Below are 25,874 nucleotides of genomic sequence, written 5' to 3' on the forward strand. Positions count from 1 at the left end.
TTATTGAAAAGAGTTATTATAGCGCTCTGTTCAACTAGGCTTGACTGTGTCGTCATAGATCAAGTTTTACAAGATCAAGTAGTTTGTAATATGTAAATAGAATTATGAATCAATAACTTAACATCACATGTAGATTTGGCTGCTTTTTTGTTTACATGTCAGGTACCGTATGATAGCATTTGGTGACCCAAATGGATCACCAAGGTGATCTTTATCCGGAGATAATCTGATCCTGATGATTTAAAATCACTGTATCTGGTATACTATATTCTAGTGATTAAAGTTTTCTATATATCTACAAGTAACCTATTTAGTATTCCATAGGAATCCAAGATCACTCACCATATAATACCAAAATTACCCCTGATATATTTCATAAAATATATTTATTAATCATATAAAATATATTATAATAAAATTTTAGTGTATTCGTTTATATATATTAATTATTAATATATTCTATAAAAATGTATTTATTAGTTTTATAAATTATTAATCCTATAAGTTATATTAATTATTATGATAGATTTGATATTTTTGTTTATACTTATAATATTTTTTAATACTAATAATTATTTTAATTACAAAAATAAGGCAAGTAGAAGTAAGATATTAAATACCTTCATTATATAAATATAAAGTACAATAATATATTTCTACTATAATTTAAAATTATTATTGAATAATAATATGACAATAATATGATTTAATAAGATATTATAATACATTATATCATAAATATAATATATAATATCAATATAATATAATATTATATAATATATTAATAGTATATTGATATACCATTTTTTTGCTAGACTAAGGGGCATTTTTGTCCTGAATTTTTAGCCCAAGATCACTGCCCTAGGCGATATTGGATTCTTGATCTCAAGGGCCAGCATTTTTTCATGGGGTTGGGTGGTGATTTGAGGGGCAAGGATGGTTTGTGATCACTGCCATGATCATCGTGGTGCAACTAAATATGGTGATCTCGTTCCCTCCGCCATACCAAACACTCTCTAAATGATTTGAACTCTAGTAAGGCCAAAGAGAAAGATTTGGAGCCGACTATTAAAAAGAAGTATCTTTGTATAACATGAAATTTTATTAATTATACGTATGTAAATTGAGCCGACTATTTGTCTATTTTTGACAGATAGACTTGTTCATGGCCTGCTCGGCCTGCTTAAGCTTGAATTTTTTTTTTTTTTTTGGATGGGTTCGGAACAAAGATGTTAGTATATGATATATAATTTTGTTTGCTTATTTTCAATTTGGTATTAACTGATAGGTTTAATACCAAATAACCTCTAATTTGCAGATACCCAATCATTTTTTATGGTTCATAACGCAGTCCACTTCAATGCGCATGCCCATGGGATGGCAGGGTCCTGCTTTTAAATGGTAGATGGTTTTTCGAGTTTCCTCAAGATCAACTTCGATAGATATGTCTTGAACAGAAGTACGCAGGGCGGTGCAGATTTTGTTATTTGTGATCTGTTTGCCAGAGTCATGGCTGTAGGGGGCAGTCAAGTCTTCGACATATCAGTTGTAGGTGCGGAGTTGAACACTGCTTGGGCGGGCTTTCGTCACGTTTGGTGTATTTTATGGACTAGTTCCATTGTTCTAGAGGGAAACTCGGCTACGGTCATTAGTTGGATCTGGAGGCCAAGGGGTAATGGTAGTGTCCATCATTTGCTCCGAGATATCTAGGCAATGGTGAGGGACGGAGGGCCTTCCAGACCAATCATGTTTTCCGTAAAGCTAATGAGGCTGCGGACTGGATGGCTAGTTATGTAGTTAGTCACTCCGATAGTACCCGTGGGTCCGAGATGGGAGCTCTCATCTTTCTTTTCTCTTGGCTCATCCTTCTGCACCGTCCCCACTCCCCTACGTCAGGTCCCAATGAGATTTTACCACGTGGCCAGACGAGCCATATCAGCATAAGTTGAAGGAGAAGGGAGTCGAGCGACTTGACCTCCCTGCGTCGTCGCCGTCCGGATGGCCACCGGCCCCTCCGACCGCGCCGAGGCTGCCACCTCCCGATGCGCCCCCAGGCCCGCCTTCCCGCCCTCGTCGGCCGGATGGAGTTTGCCGGCGAGGACGCCATCCGCCCCTCTCCTTCGAGCTCTCCCTCGACGACGCCTCCCCCAATTACAAGAGGGCCACCAGCATCCACACCCTCGTCCGGATCGATCGCGAGTCCGCGGTCAATTCCCCCAATTTTTCCAATGGGGAGGGACACGTGTGTGAAGAGAAATACATAGAGGTAATCATGATTGATCTTTTTTAGTTGACATTATTCTTCTATGGCATTCTTTCTACGAAGAAGTCATCGACTTGCTGATACAAATACCATGCTGCGTTCCGTTTAGCGCCCGAGAAGGAGAGAATGGCCATAGCACAGTTCTTACTTCTGCTGACTATCTCGGCAACAGCGTTTCCACTTCATGCGCAGCCAGGTATGAACTCGATGGCATGCCTAAACTTTATTTTCCCCCAGCTTATTTTGGTGTTTTAAGTTCGGTTACATGTGGTAGATTGAAATCAAGAAGTCATGATGGTTCAGGATCATGTTATGCGGAAAAAAACAATCCCCTTTTTCTTAAATTGGTCCTTCTTAAAGTTCCAGATAAAAATTTCTAGCTTGCTTTCTCTATAAGTTCCCTAGAAGAGAAGCATGAGCTGCGAGACCATGGCTCTAACCTTGCAGGTTTCCGACAAGGAACTTTAACATGGTATATACAACCCTTGAGACATACCGAATAATATGGAACAAAGAAATAAAATTATTTTCTCTCTTTTTTCTCTTGTTGTTTCTTTTTTTTTTTTTTCGCGCTGAAAACGGGTTATCATACACTACGTGTATGAATACACCCAATAAAGTCAAAAAATACTAGCTCACGGAGTGCCAATGGCACCGCCGCCTCCCCCACCCAAAGGGTGTACCCTAAATGATGAGCCGCAAAGTCAACCACCCAATCGGCCGCCCCATTGGCTTCTCTGAATACATGTTTGGCCTCGAGGGCCACCCCAACCCCACACATCATCCCAATGTCCCGAACCAAGGGGTGGTCTGTGCCCACACCCCTCAGCCCCTCCTGAATCTACCTGATGACTGTGGCCGAGTCGCCCTCCAGGACAACCGAGCCAGCCCGCAATACCTGCCTCGCATATCGAAGACCCGCTCAAGCAGCTCGTAGCTCTGCCCCGGGGACCGAAATGCCGAACAACTGACAACCACCTGCTGCCACCACTCTGGAGTGCGGGCCCCGTATCACGAAACCTGCACCACCCCGTGCACCTCCATCCTGTACAGATCCATCGAAGTTGACCTTGAGGAAACTCGGGGGTGGGAGTTCCCAGGTGAAAAGACCATCTGAGGAGCTGCCGAAGCAGAGAGGGAACCCTAGATGTCCCAAGCTATCAAAGGTCCATCGGAAGAGGGTCTGATCTCCAATGTCTGTACTCGCGCGAACTCCGCTACAAACCTCGGTGACACCCTGCGCTCACCGAGGGTGCGGGCGTTCCGGGCCAACCAGATCTGATGAGCTGTGCAGGTCGCTCTGATAGCCTCCCGATATGTCTGAGGGCGGGCCAACCACTGCTGTATCATCTGTAAGAACTGAAGCCTCCAATTCCAGACCTCTCGCGGGATCCCTGCCCACTGCCATACCAACCTCGCCCACGTACACTGGAAGAGCACGTGGTCGACCGACTCCTCGACACTGCATGTACCGCACTCCGCTGGGATCCCCCAGCCTCGCCTGCTCAGCACTGCTCTCGTCGGAAGGCGGTCCCACGCCACCTTTCATAGAAAGAGTGCCGCCCTCGGGTGAAGCCCCGACCTCCAGATCCAGGTGCAGTCCTGCCACGGCTCATGCTCTCGCTGGATAACCTGGGAAAGGTCTCCCAGTCTGATGCTGGACCGGCAAGAGGTGCCCTAGTTTCTGACATCTGGCCCCCCACATCCAGGCACCGGGAGGGACCGGATCCTCTCAGCTAGGTGTCCTCCGAACAGCTGTCGTAGCCTGGCATCATCCCACCCAGACTCTCCCGGGACAAGAAGATCGGAGACCCACAACCCCTCCACTGCCTCAACATCGACCATGGTCGGCCACCACCTCAGTGGAACAGTATCAATCCATGGGTCCGTCATCACATCAATACTCCGCCCAGCGCCTATCAGCCACCTGGTATTTGCCGACACCGTCGGCAGCTACATCGCAATCTCACGCCACATGAAGGAAACTCGCCGCTCTCTCCATGCCACCCCTGAGCCCTCGCGGCCATATCTGGCTACCATCACCTGACTCCACAACCCATGTGGCTCTAATAGAAATCGAGCTGCATGCCGAGCGATGAAGGCCTCACGCCGCTCCAACAGGGACTGCACCCCGAGACCGCTCTCACTGGTAGGCCGGTAGACGTGCTCCCAGGCCACCAAATGCACCCCGCGACCTCCGCCGTGTGACCCCTACAGGAAGCACCGCAGCAATCGCTCGACTCTCAGCAAGGTCGTCTTCGGAACCACAGTGTTGGCCATGAGATATACTGGCATGGACCCCAACACCGATCTGATCAGAGTCAGTCTCCCCATCATAGATAAGGAGGCCGCTCTCCATCCCTCCAGCCTGCTCTCTATCCGCTGCACCAGACTGGAGCACTCTGCCATCCGTAGTCTGCGTCCTGTGATGGGGACTCCTAGGTAGGTCAATGTCTCCTCCTGCTCAGGTATCTGCAAAATCCCTCGGATCTCCTGTCTGACCCTGCTCTCCGTGCTCGGGTTGAAGTAAACAGCTGACTTTTGGAAGTTAACTCTCCGACCTGACGCCGCGCAATAATCCGCCACCACCCTACGAAGGACCCGTGCATCAGAGACCCGCTCCCTGGCTAACAAAAGACAATCGTCAGCGAAGAGTAAGTGAGAAAGAGGACTGGCCCCCGGGGCGGGGACGTAGGCCTCCAAGTCCCTGCGAGCACTCACTCTCTGCAAATCATGAGACAAAATGTTAGCACAAATAATAAACAAATAAGGTGATAGAGGGCATCCCTGACGCAGCCCCATAGTGGACTCGAAGAAAGGTGACGGTGTGCCGTTGACCAAGATAGAGAACTTTGGCCCCCTGACACACCCCAAGACCCAACCAATCCACCGCCTGTGGAACCCATACGCCTCCAGTGCCTGCTGAAGAAAACTCTATCTGACTCTGTCGTAAGCTCTCTCCATATCCAGCTTAATAGCCATCAAGCTACGTCGCTTCGATGCTCGCCGAAGATCCCACATTATCTCCTGGGCCAACAGAACATTATGGAAAATGTTTCTGCCAGCTATAAACGCCCCCTGCTCCTGGCTGATAATACCAGGCAGAAGGGGCTTCATTCTTCTAACCATTATTCTTGCCACAACCTTATACAAGGTTGTGCACAAACTGATGGGCCTGAAGTGATTGGGCTCTGCTGCCTCCTGACGCTTCGGGATAAGCGTGATGAAGGTAGCCTTCCAATCCCCTGGCATCACCGCCTGAGAGAAGAAATACTGAACAGCCTCTACCACCGCTATCCGAATGATACCCCAATACTGTCGGAAGAAAAATGAGGGAAAACCGTCCGGTCCAGGGGCCTTGTCTGGAGCCAAGGCCCAGACTGCCTCCTGTACCTCCTGAGCCGACACCGGTCGGACTAGGACTGCATTCTCATCATCCTTGATTCGCGCATCCACCCTCGGGGGGTGGACTCTGTCGCCGGAGTCCTCATCCTCCGTCCATTTGGCACGGAAGAATTCCAGCAGGATCTGTCGGATGGCAGGCTCACCTTCCACCCGATGTCCAGACCCATCTCGCAATGAGTGGATCATGCTCCGCTGCCTCCGGATAATCGTCGTCCGGTGGAAGAAACTGGTGTTACGGTCCCCCTCATGTATCCATTGAACCCGGGATTTCTGTCGCCAGAAGATCTTGTGCTGCCGTAGTAGTGAGTGGTGAGTCGCTAGAAGCCCCCGGAGGTCACCCATGCCATCCTCCGAGAGCGCACCTTCAAGATCTTCCTTCCTCTGCAACTCAGCGATTGCAGTCTCAACCCCCTCAACTCTCCGAAAAATATCGCCCACAACCTCGCGATTCCATCGCCGGAGACGCCTCTTAGCCAATTCTAGTTTGCGTGACATCCGGTGCATAGCATCCCCACGCACCGGGTGCGCCAAGCATCACGGACAATATCCCAGGACCGCGGGTACGATAACCAAACCTTCTCAAAGCGGAAGGGGCTATGATGACAAGGTCCCGATGATGTAGAAATCAGCAGGGGGCAGTGGTCCGAGGCGATCTGAGGTAAGTGACTAACCCTGCAGGTGGGAAAACAGAGGATCCAGTCCGGGGACGCAAAGGCCCTGTCTAGACGCTCCCAAACCCTCGCACTGCCGAGCTGATTATTACACCAAGTAAACTGAGGTCCGGAGAATCCTAAGTCCACCAGGCCAATACGCGACACGAAGTCGCGAAACTCCCTCCTGTCCGCTCTATCCATGAAGGCAGCCCCACCCCTCTTATTACTCGAACTCAAGATGCAGTTGAAGTCGCCAACTACAACTGTCGGGACACCCTGGGCAGTGAGACTGGCGATCTCTCGCCAGAGGACCCTCCTGATTCTGTAATCCGTGCTCGCGTACACCCCACACAGTACCCATGGAGCGGCGTCTGGTGCCGATACAATCATAATCACCTGTTGTGGGCAGTTGTGGAAGACATCAAAGGTCGCCACCCCTCGCCTCCACAGGAGCAGGATACCTCCTGACAGCCCCTGGAACTCAACTGCATATGTCTCCCAGTCCCTCCCCAGGCGCCGTCTCAGACGTGCAAGCCCCTCACCAGATAGCCGGGTCTCACTCAAAAAGCAGATCTTCGGACAGTGAACTTGCACTAACCGTTTAAAGGAAGACATGAAGGACGGCTTGGCCGCCCTCCTACAATTTCAGGCTAGGATCCTCATGGATCACAGTCCACATAGTCGGCCTCAGACCCATCCTCCTCCTGGATCGCGGGGCCAGCCTCAAGCACGCTACCTGGGCCCACCTCGAGCTCATCAGATATGACTTGCATGACTGCCGCCCTGACACGCTGTACAACAGTCGTGTGGTCAGTATCCCCTCCAGGCGTCAGTGGCACGGCTTGACTCCCCTCCAGGAGCGGCACGGGGTGGTCCCCCGCCCTACTCCCACTGGAGCTGGCCACCACCTGCTCTCCCTCGGCCAAAGGCAGAGGGCCGAACCGGAAAACTCCATCCGGATCAGTGCCCACCTGCACGTCCCAAGGCTGTGCCTCACGCATCACATCCGACGTGAGGAGGGCGTGGCTGTCGTGCACGGGGGGCCCAGGCATCAAGTCACTCCCCCCACAAGGAGGGCTGTACCGAAATGGCCCTACCAGTTTCTCGCTCTGGCCCTGTAGAACGAGGTCATCCTGACTCCCCAGGCTCGGATGTAACTGGGCCTCTCGACCTGCACCCCCTGGCCCAAGAGAAGTCACGTGGGGTGGGCCTGAAGGCCCAAAACCCCATTCCCTTGAGCAGACCGTGCAACCAGGGGAGTCTGGCTGCGCGCGTCCTCGCACGGGCCCAGCGGAGCCTGGGCCCTCGCGACCAAAGCGCCGGGCGCAAAAATCTCAGCGCCCGGCGCGGGCCCGGGGAGTGGCGCGCCCCTGGCGCATGGCGCGCCAGCGCGCCCCGATGGCCTGGGCCACGCCAGCGGCCTGCGTCCCCGCCGGCCCGCGACCCCGGCGCCCGGCCCTGTGGGCTCGGGTACGCTGGGCTCCTCGGCCCACATTTGTGTGGGCCTGCTGGGCCCCTTGTCCAGGACCCCCAAGCGGGCCAAGGCCCGCTGGCGGCCTGGGCCGCTTTTGGGTTTTGGCTCGGGCCGTGGCCGCCCGGCTGGGCTCCGGATCGGCCCGCATCGGGGCCTTGCCAGGTCGCCGACTCGGCCCCAGGTCCCCTGACTCGGCCAGGAACTCGACGGCCGAGTCCGCCTGGAGGGGGCCGAAGGGAGGCTCCGGGTGCCCCTCCCCCCCAACGGCCAGTGGCGACCGGCGGCGTGCCACCTTCGCTGGCTTCTGCCAGCCGTCGGTGTCCGTCGGAGACACCGGCGTGGGTGGGCGAGCTGCCGGAGACAGCGGCCGAGTCGAAGACGACCCGGGCCCCGGTTGTGGCTCGGTCGTTTGCCCCGGCCGCGGCGACCGATTCTCCTGTGGGAGTCTCTGCCGCAACGCCACCATCCAGGGGCCGTAGATCGGTCTCTAGACCTCCACCCCAACGTCCGGAGGCGGTTGAGCAGGCCCGCCCCCTGAATCCACCTCCGTAGAGGCCGTTCCCTCCCCGGCACGAGCGGTCGCCGGAAAGCGGCAAGCCACGGCCTCGTGCCCCATCCGCCCGCACCGGGAGCAGAGAGCCGGGGCATTCTCGAAGACGAAGGGCTGCCACCTCACCTTCGTCTCCCCTGGATCAGCACCCCCGGTAGCAAGGGTTTTGAGGTGTTGACTGCCACCTTCACCCGGGCGAAACCCATCGCCTACCTTTGCTCGGTGACGCCGTCCACAGCAACCGGCCGGCCCGCCCGAGCGGCGATGTGGAGGATGGTCGACGTCGACCAGTACTCCGGCGGCAGACGAGGCAGGCGGAGCCACACCATTGCCGTCTGCACCGCCTCCTCCCCGGGTTCGAAGTCCGGAACCCATGGGCTCATGGCGAGTAGCTGCCCCGCCACCACCCACGGGCCCTCGCTCAGCGCCCGGTCCTGGTCCTCCGTTGACCGGAACCGCAGGGCTAGGTAGCCGTCCGCTAGCGGGACGGCCACCACCTCCTTTGCTTTTATCCGAGTGGCGACATCCTTCGCCACCCACTCGGCTGGGACACGGCGGCCGAAGCTACGGGCCACTGTCGCCCGCCCTTCCCACTCCAGCCAAGCCGCTTCAATCGGCCCCTCCGGGAGGACAAGCACCTCCGGGAAGCAGCGGCTCAGCCTCTCCACCTCCGCGGCCGTGGGCCATTGGGTCACCCACGGCCCCGGCCTCGTCCAGGCACCGGAACCCTTACCTTTGCCTCTCGCAGATCCCTCCGATGCCGTCCCCGCCGGTTGCTTCCCCTTCCGTTCCATCGCACACCCTGCAAGGAAGAAGACGATAAGCGGGGTGGCTCTGGGATACACCGAAGCACGCTTCCGTCGCTCGCCCCGCCGCCCGGAACCCTTGGACTGCCGGGCCCCCGCAACGCCGGGACACTCCTTCGCCTAGATCGGCGTCAACAACGAGAAAAGAGATCTCCGGCAACTAGCCGTTGGCAATCCCCAGAGCTTCTCTCTCCTCAATAACTTTGCCCAATCGAACCCTCTCGATTCTGCAAATATTTTAACATGGTACAGAGCCGCCGATAACCTAATCTGCTGCCAGCATCTCTTCCATCTTTGTTGTGGCCGTTGTTGCTATATCTAGAAGCTTTGAAGACTTTTATTGCCGATCTATTGATCTCTGTTTCCGAGTCAATCAATATTTGAAATTTCTCTATTTGTCAGTGGATCTACAGATCCTCTATTTTTCCGCATATCTTTAATTTCTGGTGGATTAATACCCGAAGATTCTTTATTTTCTAATGGATCCGCAGCTTCTCTGCACCACTTTTTTTCTCAGCTTCAGATTTTTGGTCGTCTCTCCTCATCGTGTCTCGGTCCCTTTCTCTCCATCTTCGGTTTCATTTGCTGCCTCCAGCTCCTTCACCATCAAGTTCAAAGTCTCTTGCTCCTCTTCTATGGTGCCTCCATCTACGAGGATTGTCGTCCTTCAGTTACCTTCTCTCTGAGCTCTGTCATCGTTGCAACTGTTATCTTTTATGTGTCTTCTCGCTGCCACATCATCAGACAAGTCAATCAGCCACATCGACAAACATATCAGTTTGTCACATCAGTCAGACACATCAATTGGCCATATCGGATTCTGAGTTGTTATGTCAACTCCTAATTTGCTATATCAGCTTCTGAGCTGCTATACAGCTTGTGTTCTGCCACATCAGGCTCTATGCTGCCACATCAGCTCTTGATCTACCACCACGTCAACCTCTGAGCTGCTATGTCAGCTCCTAGTCTATCATGTTAGTTTCTGAGCTGCTACTTCATCTCTTGATCTAGTACGTCAGTTTCTAGGCACATTCATGATCTAGTTTTCTATCTCAAGTTGGCACTTATGGTACCATCTTGAGTTTGAGGGGGGATGTTAGCATAATAAGGATCACGTAACAACTTTTATCAACCCATATTATTTTTCTTTATTGGTCAATATTATTTTTCTTTGTTAGCGGATCCTATATTGGTCAATATTATTATTATTTTTTGGTTAGCATTATCTTGTTAGAGTGATTTTAGGGATCACATAACATCTTATATCAACAAGTGATTTTAGGGATCACATAACAACTTATATCGAGTAATAATTTTTTTAATTAGCATGATCTTATATCAGCTTATATTATTTTTTTTGTATGGAGTTTGTACGTGAGTATATATAACCTCTGAGATGTATCGAATATGATGGAACGGAGAAATAAAATCATTTTCTCTCTCATTTTCTTTTGTTTTTCTCTTCTTCAGCAAATATTTTAATAAAGACAATGGCTCTAACCTTGCAAGTTTCCGACAAGGAACTTTATAAGGGACTTCCAAGTCTGCAGAAGGCTAATCTTTTGGATGTGTAAATAGATATTTCTGTGCAGAGTGCAAGATCTATCGTGCATCCACGCTTTCCTTGGACACATCTCCATTTGCCGATACATATATGGTCTCATGCTCGGTTGTCCATTGCAGGTTTTTGCATCACATAGTTGATGGTATGGTTTTAGGGATGCAACAAGAAAGGCGCCTCTCACTTGAGTTTGGAAATTTCCATATACATGTTCAAGAGATAGCCAAGCCTCTTGTCTAAGTTCACATAAATTAAGTAGATTTCAAGGCCAGCCACCAAATACGTGTTGATTTTTTCCATGGTGGTTTTCTTCTTAAAAAAACAAAGATTCGTCCATGCTTTTGTCATTGTCTGCATACGTTGACCACAAGCAGCAATTGTTATGGACCGTTCAAGCAGTTACAATAGACCTTTATAAGTCCACAAGAATATCGGAATCCTATTTCCAATTAAATTAATTAAATCTACGTTATAACATCCTTCAACCAATGGCGAACAAGGTGCTAAAGCTCAGAAAAGGAAAATACTGAGTCTGAAATAAAGACATGCTGCAGTTATGCCTTGAGATCAGTTTGGGCATCAAACTGCTTTTCTTTCATTTTTTTGAGCGCATAATCTTTTGCTAGATGGCCAAATCTTAAGTGATGCTCTCAGACATGCAGATGCAGAGCATGAGGAAGTTTAAAGTTCTAACAATAGTTATATATCTTTTATTTAATCAATTCATTGTGTCTATTGCAGGCAATACAATAACACCAAGTAAATCCATCGTGGATGGCCAAGCCTTAATCTCTTCGAATGGAGCCTTTGAAATGGGATTCTTTAGTCCAGGTAATTCAAAGAACCGATACTTGGGAATATGGTATAGAAACATCCCGGTTCAGACCGTAGTATGGGTTGCCAATAGAGACTCTCCTCTCAACAGCTCTACTGGAGTTTTGAATCTCACCTCCAATGGAAATCTCATCCTTCTCAATGACAGTGGATATGTCTTATGGTCAACGAGCACATCAAATGTAACAAATCCCACTGTGCAGCTCTTAGACTCAGGAAACCTCATCTTGACCAGAGGGACTTCGAAGAGCATATTGTGGCAGAGCTTCGATCATCCATGTGATACTCTTCTACCAGGCATGAAGCTTGGATGGGATTCCAGTACTAATTTTAATAGGAATCTTACATCATGGAGGGGTGCTTCTGACCCTTCTCCAGGAGACTACACCTACAAGTTCGATATCCATGGAGTAGCAGAAATTTTTCTATGGGAAAAGTCTGCTCGAATCTATCGCAGTGGACCCTGGAACGGACAATGTTTTAGCGACATTCCTGAGAATACTTTGTTCAGATCTCAGTTCATTTCCACCCGGGATGAGGATTATTTTACCTATGAAGTGTTGGACAGTTCTGTGATATCAAGAGTTGTGCTGACCAAGGATGGAGTAATTCATCATTTCAATTGGGATAATACAAGCAATGATTGGAGCGATTACTGGTATGTTCCAAAAGACCCATGCGACAAGTACGCTTATTGTGGGGCTAATGGTGTTTGCAATGCCAGTTACTCAACGTCTTGCCAGTGTTTAAAGGGATTTGATCCAAAGTCTACTAAACATTGGAATCAAAGAGTATATTTGGGTGGTTGTGTGAGGAAAACACGTTTAGATTTCCAGTCAGATACGTTTTCTGACTTGCAAAATGTGAAGTTGCCTGATACATCGAATGCCACTGCAGACAGTGACAGAAGTCTTGATGAGTGCAGAGAGTGGTGCTTGAAGAACTTCTCCTGTGTAGCCTTTGCTATGAGTGGAGAAAGTGGATGTCTGACATGGACTGGTGATCTGGTAGATATCATAGTAGTTAATGAAGGAGGGGATGATTTATTTTTTCGGCTTGCGGCTTCTGAATTAGGTAAATCTTTATCAATGAAAGAGTAGAAAGATTTTTTTTTTCCATGTTAAAAGGGGGAGCAGAATGGCTTGATTTAGGTTAGACATATGTTTATATAGGAAGCTAGACTAAATATGGAACTTGCTTTATGTTTTTAAAAGGCATCAAATGACTTAGGAAATGATTATACCCTTATACACAAGCTGCACATTTTCTTAGTGCAGTCAAACTGGAAAGCCATGGAGAAAAAAGCTTTAGAAACTGATGGAAACCCATTTACAGCAGTGTTTTTCATAGTTCTAGAGTTTTCGGTTTCTTTCATCTCATTTTCAGAGTATTGATAAATCAGTCTTCAGTTTGGGTACCAAGCCAATGCTGGGAAATGATTCTTGTCACGTATAATATGAACTAATGTAATTTAGTGACCGAGTCTTCCAAGGTAGATTCATAATAAGTACAAAAAAAGAAAATTGTAAGTGGAGCGGCATCTCTGTAACTGATTTTTCAACCATGATTTTGACATTACATGAAAGATTTTCTATATAATTAAAAATGATATAGAGCATCCATTTATTTAAGTATTAGAAGGATATTTCATGTTAAAGAAATACTTTATTTCATATTTTAATATGTTTCTAATTTTAAAAGTTTATTTCATTTAAATGCTTTAGCGTCGAGTCTACCTAATAGCAGCTACTCCAGTTTTTAACAGCACTGACCTTTAAAATACAGCCATTATCCTACTTATTTGAGTTTTAGTTTAAGGTTTAGCGACCAAAGTGGAATTCGGCTGCAAAGAAAAAGACCTTTGAACTCTCGTTCCGTGTCCACGGATCTTGGTACGTATGAGGCTTGAGTTTTAACTTGAAGGGTTTTGACTTATTGTTTCGCTTTGCTTAACAAATGTGTAGAATGGGTTTTATTATGAAAATATTCCTTGTCACAGGGATGTTTCATTGTTGAATTTTACTCTTCGGAAAGCTCTTTTAGTTGAACTTTACAAAAATCATGCTTCTTGTTTATATAAAAAAAATTCCCTTAATTTTGGGTCTATTATATAGAAACTAGAGATATGTTTGTGTTACACAAATACTAGGTTCTTTGTAGAGCCTTGCAGTTACTGTTTCCTTCCACTTATTAGTAGCACAAGACTTCCACTAGCTAATGGCGGCTTAGCCATTTTGGAATCTCTCCAGAAACTTGCCCCTGCATGTGCTTCCTACATTCTTCTTGTCTAAAATTTTTAAGAGACAAGCTTCGCGGTACCCGTACTGGAATATGCTCCTGGACACATACCTGCTTCTGGTAACTATAATTAGAACCTAGAGGCTTCCACCTTCTGTTATTGATGAATGCAGTCATCTTGTTTCTTTTGCCTTCTGCTATATCATCCTGCATGTGCCCACTGTCCATGCAAAGGAGGCTTATCTTATAAGTTCTCCTTGTTCTTTGTGACAAAGATCTTGGAGCACATTCTAAAGGAGTTGTCGAGCATGCCTTCCCTTATTTATTCATGGTTCCTTCCAATGTTTCTCCATTTTAGGCTACCATGTCTCGGTTATCAACTGATTGCGTTTACTTGTAGTCATAATTCCATTTTACGCTAAATAATAAAGGGGTCACTGCTGCATGCACTCTATTTTTGGAGAATAAGTACTGCATGCACTCTAATGGGTGCTTTAATCCTATTTGAAGGCATATCCTTTCCCTATCTGTTTCATATAGCAACTCTAGGATGGCTGTCCATCCTGATGTAAAATGGAGCTCCAGCCGAGCTTAAGCTGAGCTGTCAAGCTTCAGATACAGTGCTCATGCTTGGCTCAACCAAGCTCTGAGCCGAGATCTAATCAAGCTGAGTCGAGCTTTTCCACTGCTTTCGAACAGAACCAGTGTTCAGGCTTGGCTTATCCATGGAACCAAGTTCCAAAAAGATGCTTGAGCTTGGCTCTTTTTCAGCTGAGCCAAGCTTGAACGAGCAATTATCAAAGGTAATTTTCGAGTAGAGACCGAGCTGCTCATGAGCAGCTCGGTTTGCTTGCAGCACTATTTAGAGTAATTTCAGGTTCGATTAATTACTATAGTGGCCTGCTATAGGCTTTAGACTTGTTCTAATATGTTTGCATGAGTATGTGAACTCTCCTTATATTATTTTCAAAAGGCAGGCCTTCATATAAGCACAATAGACTTTAGTATTACAAGCACAAAAGAGAACTTTACAAGCATGAAGTTTTAATTACTTCATTGCTTTATGATTAGGGGTGTGCAATCAGTTCTTGGCTTTTGTTTGGCTTTCACATCTTTAAGAACATAATATAGCCTCACCAAATTAATTTATGTTTCAGCTCAGTTGCTAGTTTTGCATGTAAATAAATTAGTGTCACATATTTTCTTCTTTAAGATGCTCATCTGCAAAGAAACTCTCATGAAACGGCATATGTCTCTTAAACTTATTTCAAGTGAACCGATCTAAAAGTGATTTTGGTGTGTGCGCCAATTAATTCTTTTTTCCTTTTGGGGCTTGCTCTGATAGAAGGTTCTTGTTTCGACAACTTAAAATAGATAAAATGAAAATAAAATAAAAAGGGAAATTCCAAATTTAGAATCATTATGTGTGGTAAGTGTTGTATTATCTGCTCTAAAACCCATATCTAACTTATTTTCCTTTATTTCTAGCATAATATCAGCGTTACAGCTTAGTAGTTCTAATTCAACGAAAAATTGTAATGCAGACACAAAAAAGGGTGATTCTAGTAAGAAGCAGCATGCAGTTGCCATTGTTATTCCCTTATTATTGGGCTTTCTCTTATTTGTGTTCCTTGGACTATTTATATTAAAGAAGAAGAGAAAACAAGGTAAGAGTACTCCTTTTCCTTTGCACATGAACATATCGCTTACTCCTTTTTTCTCTATGTCGTAAGTCTCTTTTTCTTTCAATGATTTGATTACTGCAAACATAGCTTTTAAAAATATAATGCTAGTAGAATTAAATACAAGATACTAAAACAATTAAATGGTTATCGATAATGAAATGCCAGGTATGTTAACTGATTCCTGCTCCAAAGAAAGCAGAGGGAAGGAGCTGGAATTGCCTTTATTTGATATGTCTGTGATAGAAAGTGCTACCAATAACTTCTACTTCAACAATAAACTTGGAGAGGGTGGGTTTGGCCCTGTTTATAAGGTAACTAACTTTCTGACCATATGAGAATACTATTTGACCTGACATCTAATTTGAGCATATAGATATTGCTTTCTTTTAAGACTATGTTGTCGTATAAATTTTAATACTAAAAATTAGCAGGGCCAGTTGAGAGATGGGCAAGAGATTGCTGTCAAGAGGCTGTCTAAGGATTCTGTGCAGGGTTTGGATGAGTTCAAGAATGAGGTTATGCTGATCGCCAGACTTCAACACAGAAACCTTGTTAGGCTTCTTGGTTGCTGCATCCAACGTGAGGAAAGAATGTTGATATATGAGTACATGCCAAACAAGAGCTTGGACACCTTGATCTTTGGTTCAGCCTCAACTCATATATTATTTCACTATATTATGTTTTTTTGTGATGCAAGGTTGATTAATATGTTATGGTACAAGTGAGATACATGAGCAAATTTGGTTAAATTATTTGTCATGTGTAACATGAACGGGTCGATCTTATAGAAATATAGGATATCAGGACCATAATGGTTACTAATTTGAGTTCAATGGGCAAATACTGACTTTTGTTGGTTAAGATGTCAAAGTATATAAATTAAATTTTATAAATATGCTTTCTTACTATTCAAGCTTTTATTGGCATTAAGAACACACCTGAAATTTTATATTATGTATGTGGTTTGAAACTTTGAGTTATTAGGAATATGAAGTATATGACAAAAGGCATTTCAATCAATCAAGTAGGCCCCTGTAACGAGTGAAATCAATGGAAGCATCTTGTATCTCTTGTTAAATAATGAACTTTATTGTTTATTTGAGGACACTTTTTCATGGTAGACAAACTTGTTGATTATTCATCGAGGTACTATGGTGTTTCCATTGTTGACGATATTTCCCTGAAGTTGTTCCTTAGTCTGGTATTTTGCAATTACATATCAGTGTATAATTTTGGATACATTTAGCTGGATATATTTGATCCAAACACTCAAACATGGGACTAGATGTGATAAATGTAACTTAAAAGATAGGCAGGCAGATTATGGTATTCTACTTATAAAAAAATAAAAATAAAAAGATGTACTAAAAGTTCTTCTCAAAAAAAAAAAGAAGGGGGGGGGGGGGGGAGCGAGAGAGCGGGAGCGAGAGAGAGAGAGAGAGAGAGAGAGAGAGAGAGAGTTAAATGATAAATATTAATAGTCGTACTTAACATTTCTTTCTGAACTTGTCCGAATATTTTTTTTCTAAGGATATGTTTGTCAGTCATTTGCTTAAGAATGAGCGGTGTTCTCAAAGAATTCTGTTTCTTGCTCAATATATAAAAAATGCTTGGTGTTTAGCTTTCCACAATATGCATAAACGACAAAATGAATCATCGTAGGATAATAATAATAATGATAAGAAAATGTTAGCAAACAACAATAGGAATGACATTACTGGATTAAATTCTAAAAAAGCTACATGTTTATGTTCTGTCTGTTCACTATACGTTTATACTACTTGATATATAATGCAAGGTTAACCATGGTTTCTAAGACTTCAATGCATTTGAACTATGGTGGAGCTCTGCTACATTTCTCTGTGTGTGTGTGTGTGTGTGTGTGTGTGTATAACAATTAGCTAAGTTAAACTAAGGCAGAGAAATTTTAATGTTGGACCAGACAAAACAAAAGCTGCATTGTTGAGTTGGCAAAAGCGTCTTGACATCATTCTTGGAATTGCTCGAGGACTTCTTTACCTTCATCAAGACTCTAGACTGAAAATAATTCATAGGGACCTGAAAGCTAGCAATATTCTGCTCGATAAGGACATGAATCCCAAAATTTCAGATTTTGGCACTGCAAGAATTTTCAGAGGAGATCAAAATCAAGAGAATACAAGGAGGGTGGTTGGGACATAGTAAGTTACACTTTTTATTAACATTTATGTAAACATACATGAGTTACGATCATTAGATCACCAATTCTGCAAATGGCATGCAGTGGTTATATGTCGCCTGAGTACGCAATGGATGGCATCTTTTCAGTGAAATCTGATGTCTTTGGCTTTGGAGTTACGATACTGGAGATACTGAGCGGTAAGAAAAATAGAATGGTGAAGCAAGTGGAACCCCATTTAAATCTTTTGGGATATGTAAGTATTCAAATGAATGCTACAATACATGCACATTATTCTTCATATTATTGGCAAACTGCAAGTTCATTTCAATATGTCTATGATATTATACAGGCATGGACACTATGGAAGGAAGATAGATGCTTGGAGCTACTTGATGAAGCAATAGAATGTTCATGCCCCGTGTCTAAGGTAATGCGATGTATACAAATTGGCCTCTTGTGCGTGCAAGAGGGAAGCAAAGATAGACCAACAATGGCAGAAGTAGTTCTTATGTTGAGCAATGAAGGGGTGGCATTACCACAGCCTAAAAAGCCTGGTTTCTGCATAGAAAGGACTTCCACTGAGCAACATCAGAGTACGGTTCCTGAGATCACACATACACTGTTTGAAGGCCGATGAAACACTGACCTCAACAAGTACATTTCTGTTTGGCAAATTGGCACTCCTGCAGCTTAAAGATAAGTTGGTTTCATTGGATAGAGATGGACTATCAAAGTAAACCTCGAAATTCAGTTTGTATATTGGCCATTCTTAAATCTGTAAGAGGATCCGGCAGCATAAATGCCTGACTTCATAAGATTAAGATCTATGGTTTCTGTCCGATACCCTGGTTGATTGCTGAAGTCTGATATTATGAAGTCTAAGCCCTGTTCTGTTGGACTAGCTGAATTATGAATTTGGCAATATGCTGATCTCGTGAAACTATACCTAGCCTGATTAACAAGTCCATGAATTGAAGCTGAATCTAGTTTGTTGTCCATACTGATGTCGCTTAGAAACCTTCCCTTAAGATTCGCCCCTGGAAAGATGAGATATGTTGAAGTTATCTTGCCAGCAAAACTGAGTATCTAAGTTTAAATACGCTGATAATATGAATCTAGATAAAGGGTTTGCGACACTTTTACTGAATCCTAGTTCAGAAAAGAATTTTGGAAGTTTTGCAAAAAAATTCCAAAAAGACTTGAGATAAAAGTTGAAATAATGTCAGCTTACTTAGTATTTATATACTTATTCCTGATTTATAAAATGTTTTGACATTACTCCTTTTCTCATTGCTCAAAAAACAAACAAACAAAAAAACACGAAAAGTTAACAGTGCACCAATAACAACGTATAATCTGTGAATGTCATTGCCTGACCGTTATTTCAATATATATGTTACCCATCATAACATAGAACTGGGGGCTGTCTTTTGACATTTTCATCATTCAAGAAAATAAAATAGCATTTATTAATTTCAGGGCTCTAAGATTGCTTGTAAAAATATTCTTTTACCTGTCGAACAAATATTTAAGCAAACAATGTCATTTTTCCCTTAGTCTCAATCGTTTCTCATTATTAATGCAAAATAATGGGGATATCAGCAATATTAGAACCTCAAGACAAACAAACAAATAAACAGCCTGAAGGATAATATATTTCGGCAGCCTTGCAGCAGACCCGATTTCAACTTAATACACTTCAAATATTTTTTTTGAGTTTTTTTTTCTCTTTCTTTCTTTTTTTTTTAATTTTTGAGAAAGCCAGCATGCAGTACTTCATTGATGCTGTTGTAAACTTTCCTTACAGAAGAGAAGTTTTTAGATTTATTGGATAAAGGTGTTTTGAGATCTCACACCTCTCTCTATTTCTCCTTCTGTCCGGATAAATTATTTGATGCATTAGGTTCATCATGGTAGGATGAAATGAATCCACCTAGTAATTAGCTGTATGTTTTGATAACTTAATTTGGTAGACTTTCAGATTTGTGCTATGTTGCACTCTTCCTAACGAGGAGAGCTTTTCCTCAAGTTTAGAGATAATTTCTTATATATTTTTCCATTGATGTAATGAATTGAAAACTCCTCTAAGTGAGGATAATTTGCATATGAAAATATCGCAACCTATGTATTAGTTTTTAAAATATATCATCATCGTCGCATTTGCAAGAGAGTAAATATTACGTTTAGTGTTATAAATCATGTCCTTGTCAAATAACCATGGTATGTCAAATTATTGAGACAACATCATGTATTATGACTTCATATTGTTTATGAAAAATTAGACAAGACACGAGTTTTTCTCGGTAATCTTTTTATAGTCATCAGCCATAATAGGTGAGGGGGAGGTGATTTTGGCTCCATTTTCCTTTTCAAAGACTAGCCTTGTGTCAAATTAAACTAGCTCCACTAGAACCATGTTTATGGTGCCTCAACCATTAATTTTGATTATAATGCATAACCCTCCCACTAGAAACAACCCTCATTTTAAATGTTTGATTGTACTGTGAATCCACTTTAGTCTTATATTTCGATACAGACATTTTTCATTGGAATATTAAAGTTCCATGAACCTTTGTGAAATACTTTCTACTCTCGAGCATGGTTACACCTTCGAAAATAGAAACCACCATAGAAAGCATATCAAGAACCAGGTTTCTTGACTTCAAAACAAGATTAAACAATATCACTCTTAAATATAGAAAAAATATGGTCAAGTGATTTAAAGTTCATGGGTGCTTTAAGGGAATTAACTCTTTATATAGCTTTTTGCAAAATTCAATGCAGGGAAAGTTGAGATTAAGGGTTGAATATTTAAGAAGTTAATGCTCTAATATTTTTCACTTTTGCGAGATCTTTTACTTGTGCTTCTAGTTTCGCATCTATCAACATGATTAAATTTTTTAATAATTAATTATTGTAGGAATGCAGGATCCTTCACTTTGACGCCACTTCGATGCCATGGGTGAATGCGGAAATCATGTAGTTTTTATGCAAGAATATATTGAGGTAGAGGAAGATAAGGAGGAATTGTACAATTCATGACCATAATTTTAACATTCCATAATTTGCAAATTTCACCACCTAATTGCAGCTGCATATTCCGATGGAACCAAGATCAATGAAATATGATATTAAGGTAAAAAAAGCTTATGCTTCTTGGAAGCCTCTTAATTCCATGTAAACTAAAGCAAATTTTGATCATTCAGTCTAATAGATCTCCGGAAGCATGTTACATCATGTTATTACGACAATATCTAGATTATCCATGCTATTTTCCATTATTTATCGATACTCTTTCAGTCGTACAATACTCAGATTCCGCATGAATAATTTTTCTTAAGATGTGCTTTTGAATAATTCATGAAGCATAAAATGAATCAAAAATCCATGGATCATTTTCAAATTATTCGCGGAACTACTTTTTAATTATCGATTGATGATGCCATTTCTCGTTCTTTTTTGCAATAGCTTATTGTTGCATGCTGCATCTATATTGCTTTTATATTCTGTAGACATAGGTAGATGCATCAATTTTCTCATCTTAAACTTTTTTTTCTGAGTATATACTTTTCCTTGGGTGCACTAATTTATGATCACAGTTAGTACAAATTAACCTTTGCTTTATTTTGTTTTTTTAATGGAAAATTGCTGGTATAAGCTATTATTAGTTAATTTGGTCTACAGTTTGGTAAGAAAGAAAGGCGATCCAATCCGGTCTTTGATCATCCAATGACCAACCTATCAGATCTCCCAAACAAATTTAACCATCTAAATTTAAACATTTGTTCTATTGGAGTAAACAGATAGGGTCCATTTAACATGAGAATCTCACTGCTATTTGTGGAGACCAAGAACTTAAGTAAAGAGTCAGACAAGTTTCTAATCCATCATATAGATAGATCATTAGAGACATGGAAAAACAAACTTGTCCCTTTCTTGTTTATTGATAATCCTTTTACTTTTCTCATTCCACCAATTTGATCAATTAAGTTTTAGATGTATAAGCATTGCTTCATTAAGTTATAACCGAATCATGCAAACCAATGATCATGACATGCGATGTAGAAAATCACATATTGAATCTCATGATGGACATAAGGCAAGAATTGTTCAAGAAAAAAGATACAAAGAGTCAAAAAAGGCTGAAGAAGGAACAAAAGACAGGAAAGATAGCACCCCCATGAGCCAAGCATTAGACTTGCCTATATTTTCCAACAATTTATCATCTCTTCCATCTCTTTTGCTTCCAATAACTATCTTCCTCTTGCTCATGGTTACAACTTGACCTCGTGTCTGTTGGCTTCTTCATTGAGCGAATCCAATTCTCTCGACGTGGATTGTTCTTGAACCCATCAGAAGAAAACCATGCCATTGGTCCTGGCTGCAGCAAATTCCTCTGGAGAAATCGAGAGATGTGGAAATCTGCCTCTGAATTCAGCACAGAGAGTTGTTCATAAGATGAGGAAGAAGAAGGGTGAGGAGGTTAGCTTGACTTCTCTCTTTATCAGCGGAAGGGATTGGTTGCTTATGTGATGGATATCTCCACTTCCCAAGTTCCCATTGGAAGAAAAAGAAGAACCAAAGGGAAAAGACAGGCAATGAGGCTTACACCTCATGATTTCCGTTAGTTTATTGTTAGCTATGCCTCAAGAGTATCTTGAGCCGAGCCCAAGCAGAATTCTAGGATCCAAAAGAAATAAACTAGGAGGCAATTTGTGTCTTCAACTTTTCTACTGTGTCTGTGATGTTACTGATCAAATTTTCACCCCAAAATATACTCTTCCAATATGGAAGCCAATGTTAAAGGTCATACTTTAAACAATTGTTTGGTCGGGCTTGATCGATCCACCGAATCATATAGTCTTGACATTACCCAGAATCTTATCCAAAAAGCCCGTTGAAAGGTATTTTTTGGATTTTTTAGCCATATATAAATATCCAAGATTTCTCCTATGAATAACCGATGTGAGACAAAACACACGCCCACACAGATTCTCATAAATTATGTAGTGGTTGACATGATATGACACTTGCAAAGAAGTCATGGCATACTAGCTTAGTAAGGGTGGTGTTCTTGTGTGCAAACCTTTATCAAGAAGCCTTATCGTTTTCTCGAAAATTATTTGATAACATGAGAAATTGTCTTTGGATCCTTTCGTTCTAAATGTTGCGAGGATTATTAAATCATTCAAAACAAACTGTTTCATATAACCTAGAAGAAAGGCTGCAACTCTTCTTAATCTAGTCACTTTTTCTAAATCCAGATCACCATAATAATCCATTTCCATGTGATTCAAGCCTACAATTCAACACCACCATGGCAAGTTTACATATGTGAGGTTGAAGTAAACTGCCAGGATTTCAATAAGAATTTTCTCAACAAAAAGTAAGAAGGTAATGGTAAAATGAGCCTCCATCTCTTGCATTAATATTAAAAGCAAACCCTTCATCACTGGATGCGAGAAACTTCATGGAAAAAACGTTATCAATTTAGTCCTTGTGGGCGGCGATTTTCATATCGTCCTTTTAAAGCAATTTACCAATCACTCTGCCCACTTTCCAAGAGATCAATTTTTAAACAGCCAGTGTAATCCCTTACAATAAGCTTGTTGGTCCAAAGAACTAGTACCACCAATTATACTCAACATGACCCCACCAATTATTATAACCCTTCAAGCCTTCAACCATCCACCTACTCTCTCTCTCTCTCTCTCTCTCTCTCTCTCTCTCTCTCTCTCTCTCTCTTACTCTGACGCGCAGATAAGCTTGCCAACATCTACATAGAGTTTGAATTAAATTCTTGAAGTTAAAATTAAAGATGGCAATCAGGCCGGATCGAAATATGATGATAGATTAAAAATCTATCAATCCAAATCTGAATTATTTATTAAATAGATAAAAAGTATAAATCCGATCTTAACTATTTTATTAAACAAATAATCTAGCTTGATCTATAATAGTTGAAATAAGTTAAATAGGTTAAATGGTTGAGTGCTGCTGCCTGCGGTTTAAATTGTACGAGTAATTTTTGCATGGGGAGGATTTGCAAGAATCTAATGAGTGCTAGCTGAGAGGGCTTGGTAGTGTTGTTTAAAGATCAGAGGAAACCTCATGGGGTCTTGGTCAGAAGGCAATTACTTATTTAAATTTAAAATGGGTCAGGGCTCCAAAGAAATAATAAGAGATAATTGATGTATGGCGCCTTGTTAGGCCATATGTCATTGCTTTTGTGGACTAAAAATCTACCAAGACTGGAAGACATTGAGGTGGCGTAGGAATCCACCAAACCTTTCTGCTCCGGGACCACTAGAACATGAATCATATAAAGCTAATCATCCTTCTGCTAAAATTATTAATTTTTCCAGCTTTGATTAGTATCTCTATTTACTTTCGGACATTATGTCCATTATAGATGTTGTGTGGAATTCATACGTGCACCCTGGCACTGTTTTTTTTTGGCTAAATTGGAAGCTTTTAATTAAACGAGAATGGATATACTCATGGAAGCCAGAAAAAAAAAATATTTCAATGAAGATCCCATTGAGTAGATTCTATGTGGTTTGTCTATTGAGTCGCCAAACCTGTTGGCTTCTCTATAAATATAAATATAAAAAACTTTAATAGGTAGCAGTGATTGCATTATTCTTCAGCAATTTAGTAAGGAGTCAATTTTCTGTATCATACTTATAGTAAGGTATTTTTTTTCGTACTGCCATTTTTTTGGAATTCTTTCTAGAAAACCAAATGGGAAGCATCGTCACTCAATTTATTGGAAGATGCCTACAATGATAGAAGGTTAGCTTTGATTTGTTTTTTATTCCCGAGAAAGATGACCGGAAAGAGGAGATGAAACGATCACAGCTGGTTTGATTCGATGTCGATGGAAAAAAGAAAATTAGTTCGCATCAGTATAATCATATCAATGGTCCGTACAGTCAGTGCAGGTTAGAATATAAACATTAGTTTGGCAGTAACACTGCACTCAGTTGTTTTGTGAGAGCTGTTGGAAATTATATCCTAAAACTCAATCATCAGTATTGGATTTGTATATGAATTGATTAATTAATAAAATGTTATTTGGCATTATTCATTATTTTATATATATCTTCAAATGAACTTTTATTATAAGATGAAGTCCTTAGGACTCCTTTATGATAAAGGAGGATTTATTTACGAGTCCTTAAAATAGTTCGCAACAAAATGATGTGCTGTTACTAGGACAACAGCATTATCAAAATTAGGTCGTTGTGTGCCATATACGTTGGTTGTCTTCTTAACCAAGGAGTGTGGAGACACTGATATGTCACACAGGTGAAGTGTAGGAGTACATTTCACTGAACGTGACCAATTCCGGAATGCTCTGCTGTCAAGAGATGTTCCGAGTGGATATGGGTATATGTGTCCCTCAGACTTGAGATCACTACGGTGATTAGCAAGCAACTCACTATACTTTGGTGCCGGACTAATTGAATTTCTAATTCAGGGACAGAAGGTCACTAGGTGCAGTCAAGTACTTGCGAAGTCGGTGTGTGGGTCAAGATGGAATTGACCCCTCCTGGTGATAGGAGATAATGCCCTTGTGTTCAATTTAGCAAAACCTTGGCTAGGGTAATCCTTGTGAGGAGTCACAAGATTTGTAAAAATTGAATCACAGAGTGAATGTACTATTACAGAGTTGACATAACTCTGATATCATCTTGGTATTAGGAGTCATAGGGATAAATTATACGGTAACCATAGTCCAGGGTTCCAGAATATTGCTTCGCAATTATTCGGCCTATCAGAACATTGGGTACCATTGCTAGATAGTCACATCGATTAGTATAGGAAATCGTTCCTGTGCTACCGGCTTAGGTTCGAACCTATGGGGTCACACGCATAGAAGTTTTTTAGGTTGATCATAAAGGTTGATGGACGATTAAGAATCATCCAGGGATAATTTGGTCAATTCGATTGACAAATTATCCTAAGTAAAATATTGCTATAAAATAATTAATGAACTATTAGAGGATTAATAAGCAATTAGATTGTTAATTGACTCAATTTGATTGAGTAATAGAGCTTGGGTTGAGCCAAATTGAATTAGATTCAATTTGGGCTACATTAGGGTTTGACCTAATTAGATTGGGTTTAAACCAAGAAGATTAGGCTTGACCTAATTAATGGAACTTGACCCAATTAGATTCAGCATGATCCAAGGTCCTCATCTGATGAAGATTTTGAATTCAAATATTTGAAATTTGA

The 25,874-nt window shown here is 42.6% G+C and overlaps 1 protein-coding gene across 2 annotated transcripts; it reads left to right on the forward strand.

Moving 5' to 3' along the window:
- Positions 1-1,820: 1,820 nt before the first annotated feature.
- On the forward strand, positions 1,821-18,531 carry LOC103722146 (receptor-like serine/threonine-protein kinase SD1-8). Of its 2 annotated transcripts, none has more exons than XM_008812591.6 (9): positions 1,821-2,266; positions 2,373-2,459; positions 11,454-12,620; positions 15,329-15,451; positions 15,635-15,780; positions 15,901-16,111; positions 17,412-17,649; positions 17,733-17,883; positions 17,980-18,531. In XM_008812591.6, exons 2-9 carry the CDS (start codon positions 2,390-2,392, stop codon positions 18,265-18,267), a joined length of 2,394 nt encoding a protein of 797 aa, XP_008810813.1. In that variant the 5' UTR covers positions 1,821-2,266; positions 2,373-2,389; the 3' UTR covers positions 18,268-18,531. The 2 variants fall into 2 exon arrangements, with proteins under 2 accessions (XP_008810813.1, XP_088574468.1); XM_088718342.2 differs by having other exon boundaries at positions 1,973-2,266; positions 15,898-16,111; positions 17,980-18,471.
- The last annotated feature ends 7,343 nt before the right edge of the window (positions 18,532-25,874 follow it).

This window comes from Phoenix dactylifera, chromosome 3, assembly GCF_051530095.1.
Source record: "Phoenix dactylifera cultivar Ajwa chromosome 3, Ajwa_hap1_PhDact_Kaust_v1.1, whole genome shotgun sequence".
NCBI lineage: Eukaryota > Viridiplantae > Streptophyta > Magnoliopsida > Arecales > Arecaceae > Phoenix > Phoenix dactylifera.

Excerpts from the sequence above, each read along its gene's own strand:
- LOC103722146 (XM_088718342.2), top strand. The coding sequence starts at position 2,390 with ATGGCCATAGCACAGTTCTTACTTCTGCTGACTATCTCGGCAACAGCG. Across the intron at positions 15,452-15,634 it reads AAAGAAGAAGAGAAAACAAG|GTATGTTAACTGATTCCTGC; the intron begins GTAAGAGTACTC and ends ATGAAATGCCAG. Across the intron at positions 15,781-15,897 it reads GGTTTGGCCCTGTTTATAAG|CAGGGCCAGTTGAGAGATGG; the intron begins GTAACTAACTTT and ends ACTAAAAATTAG.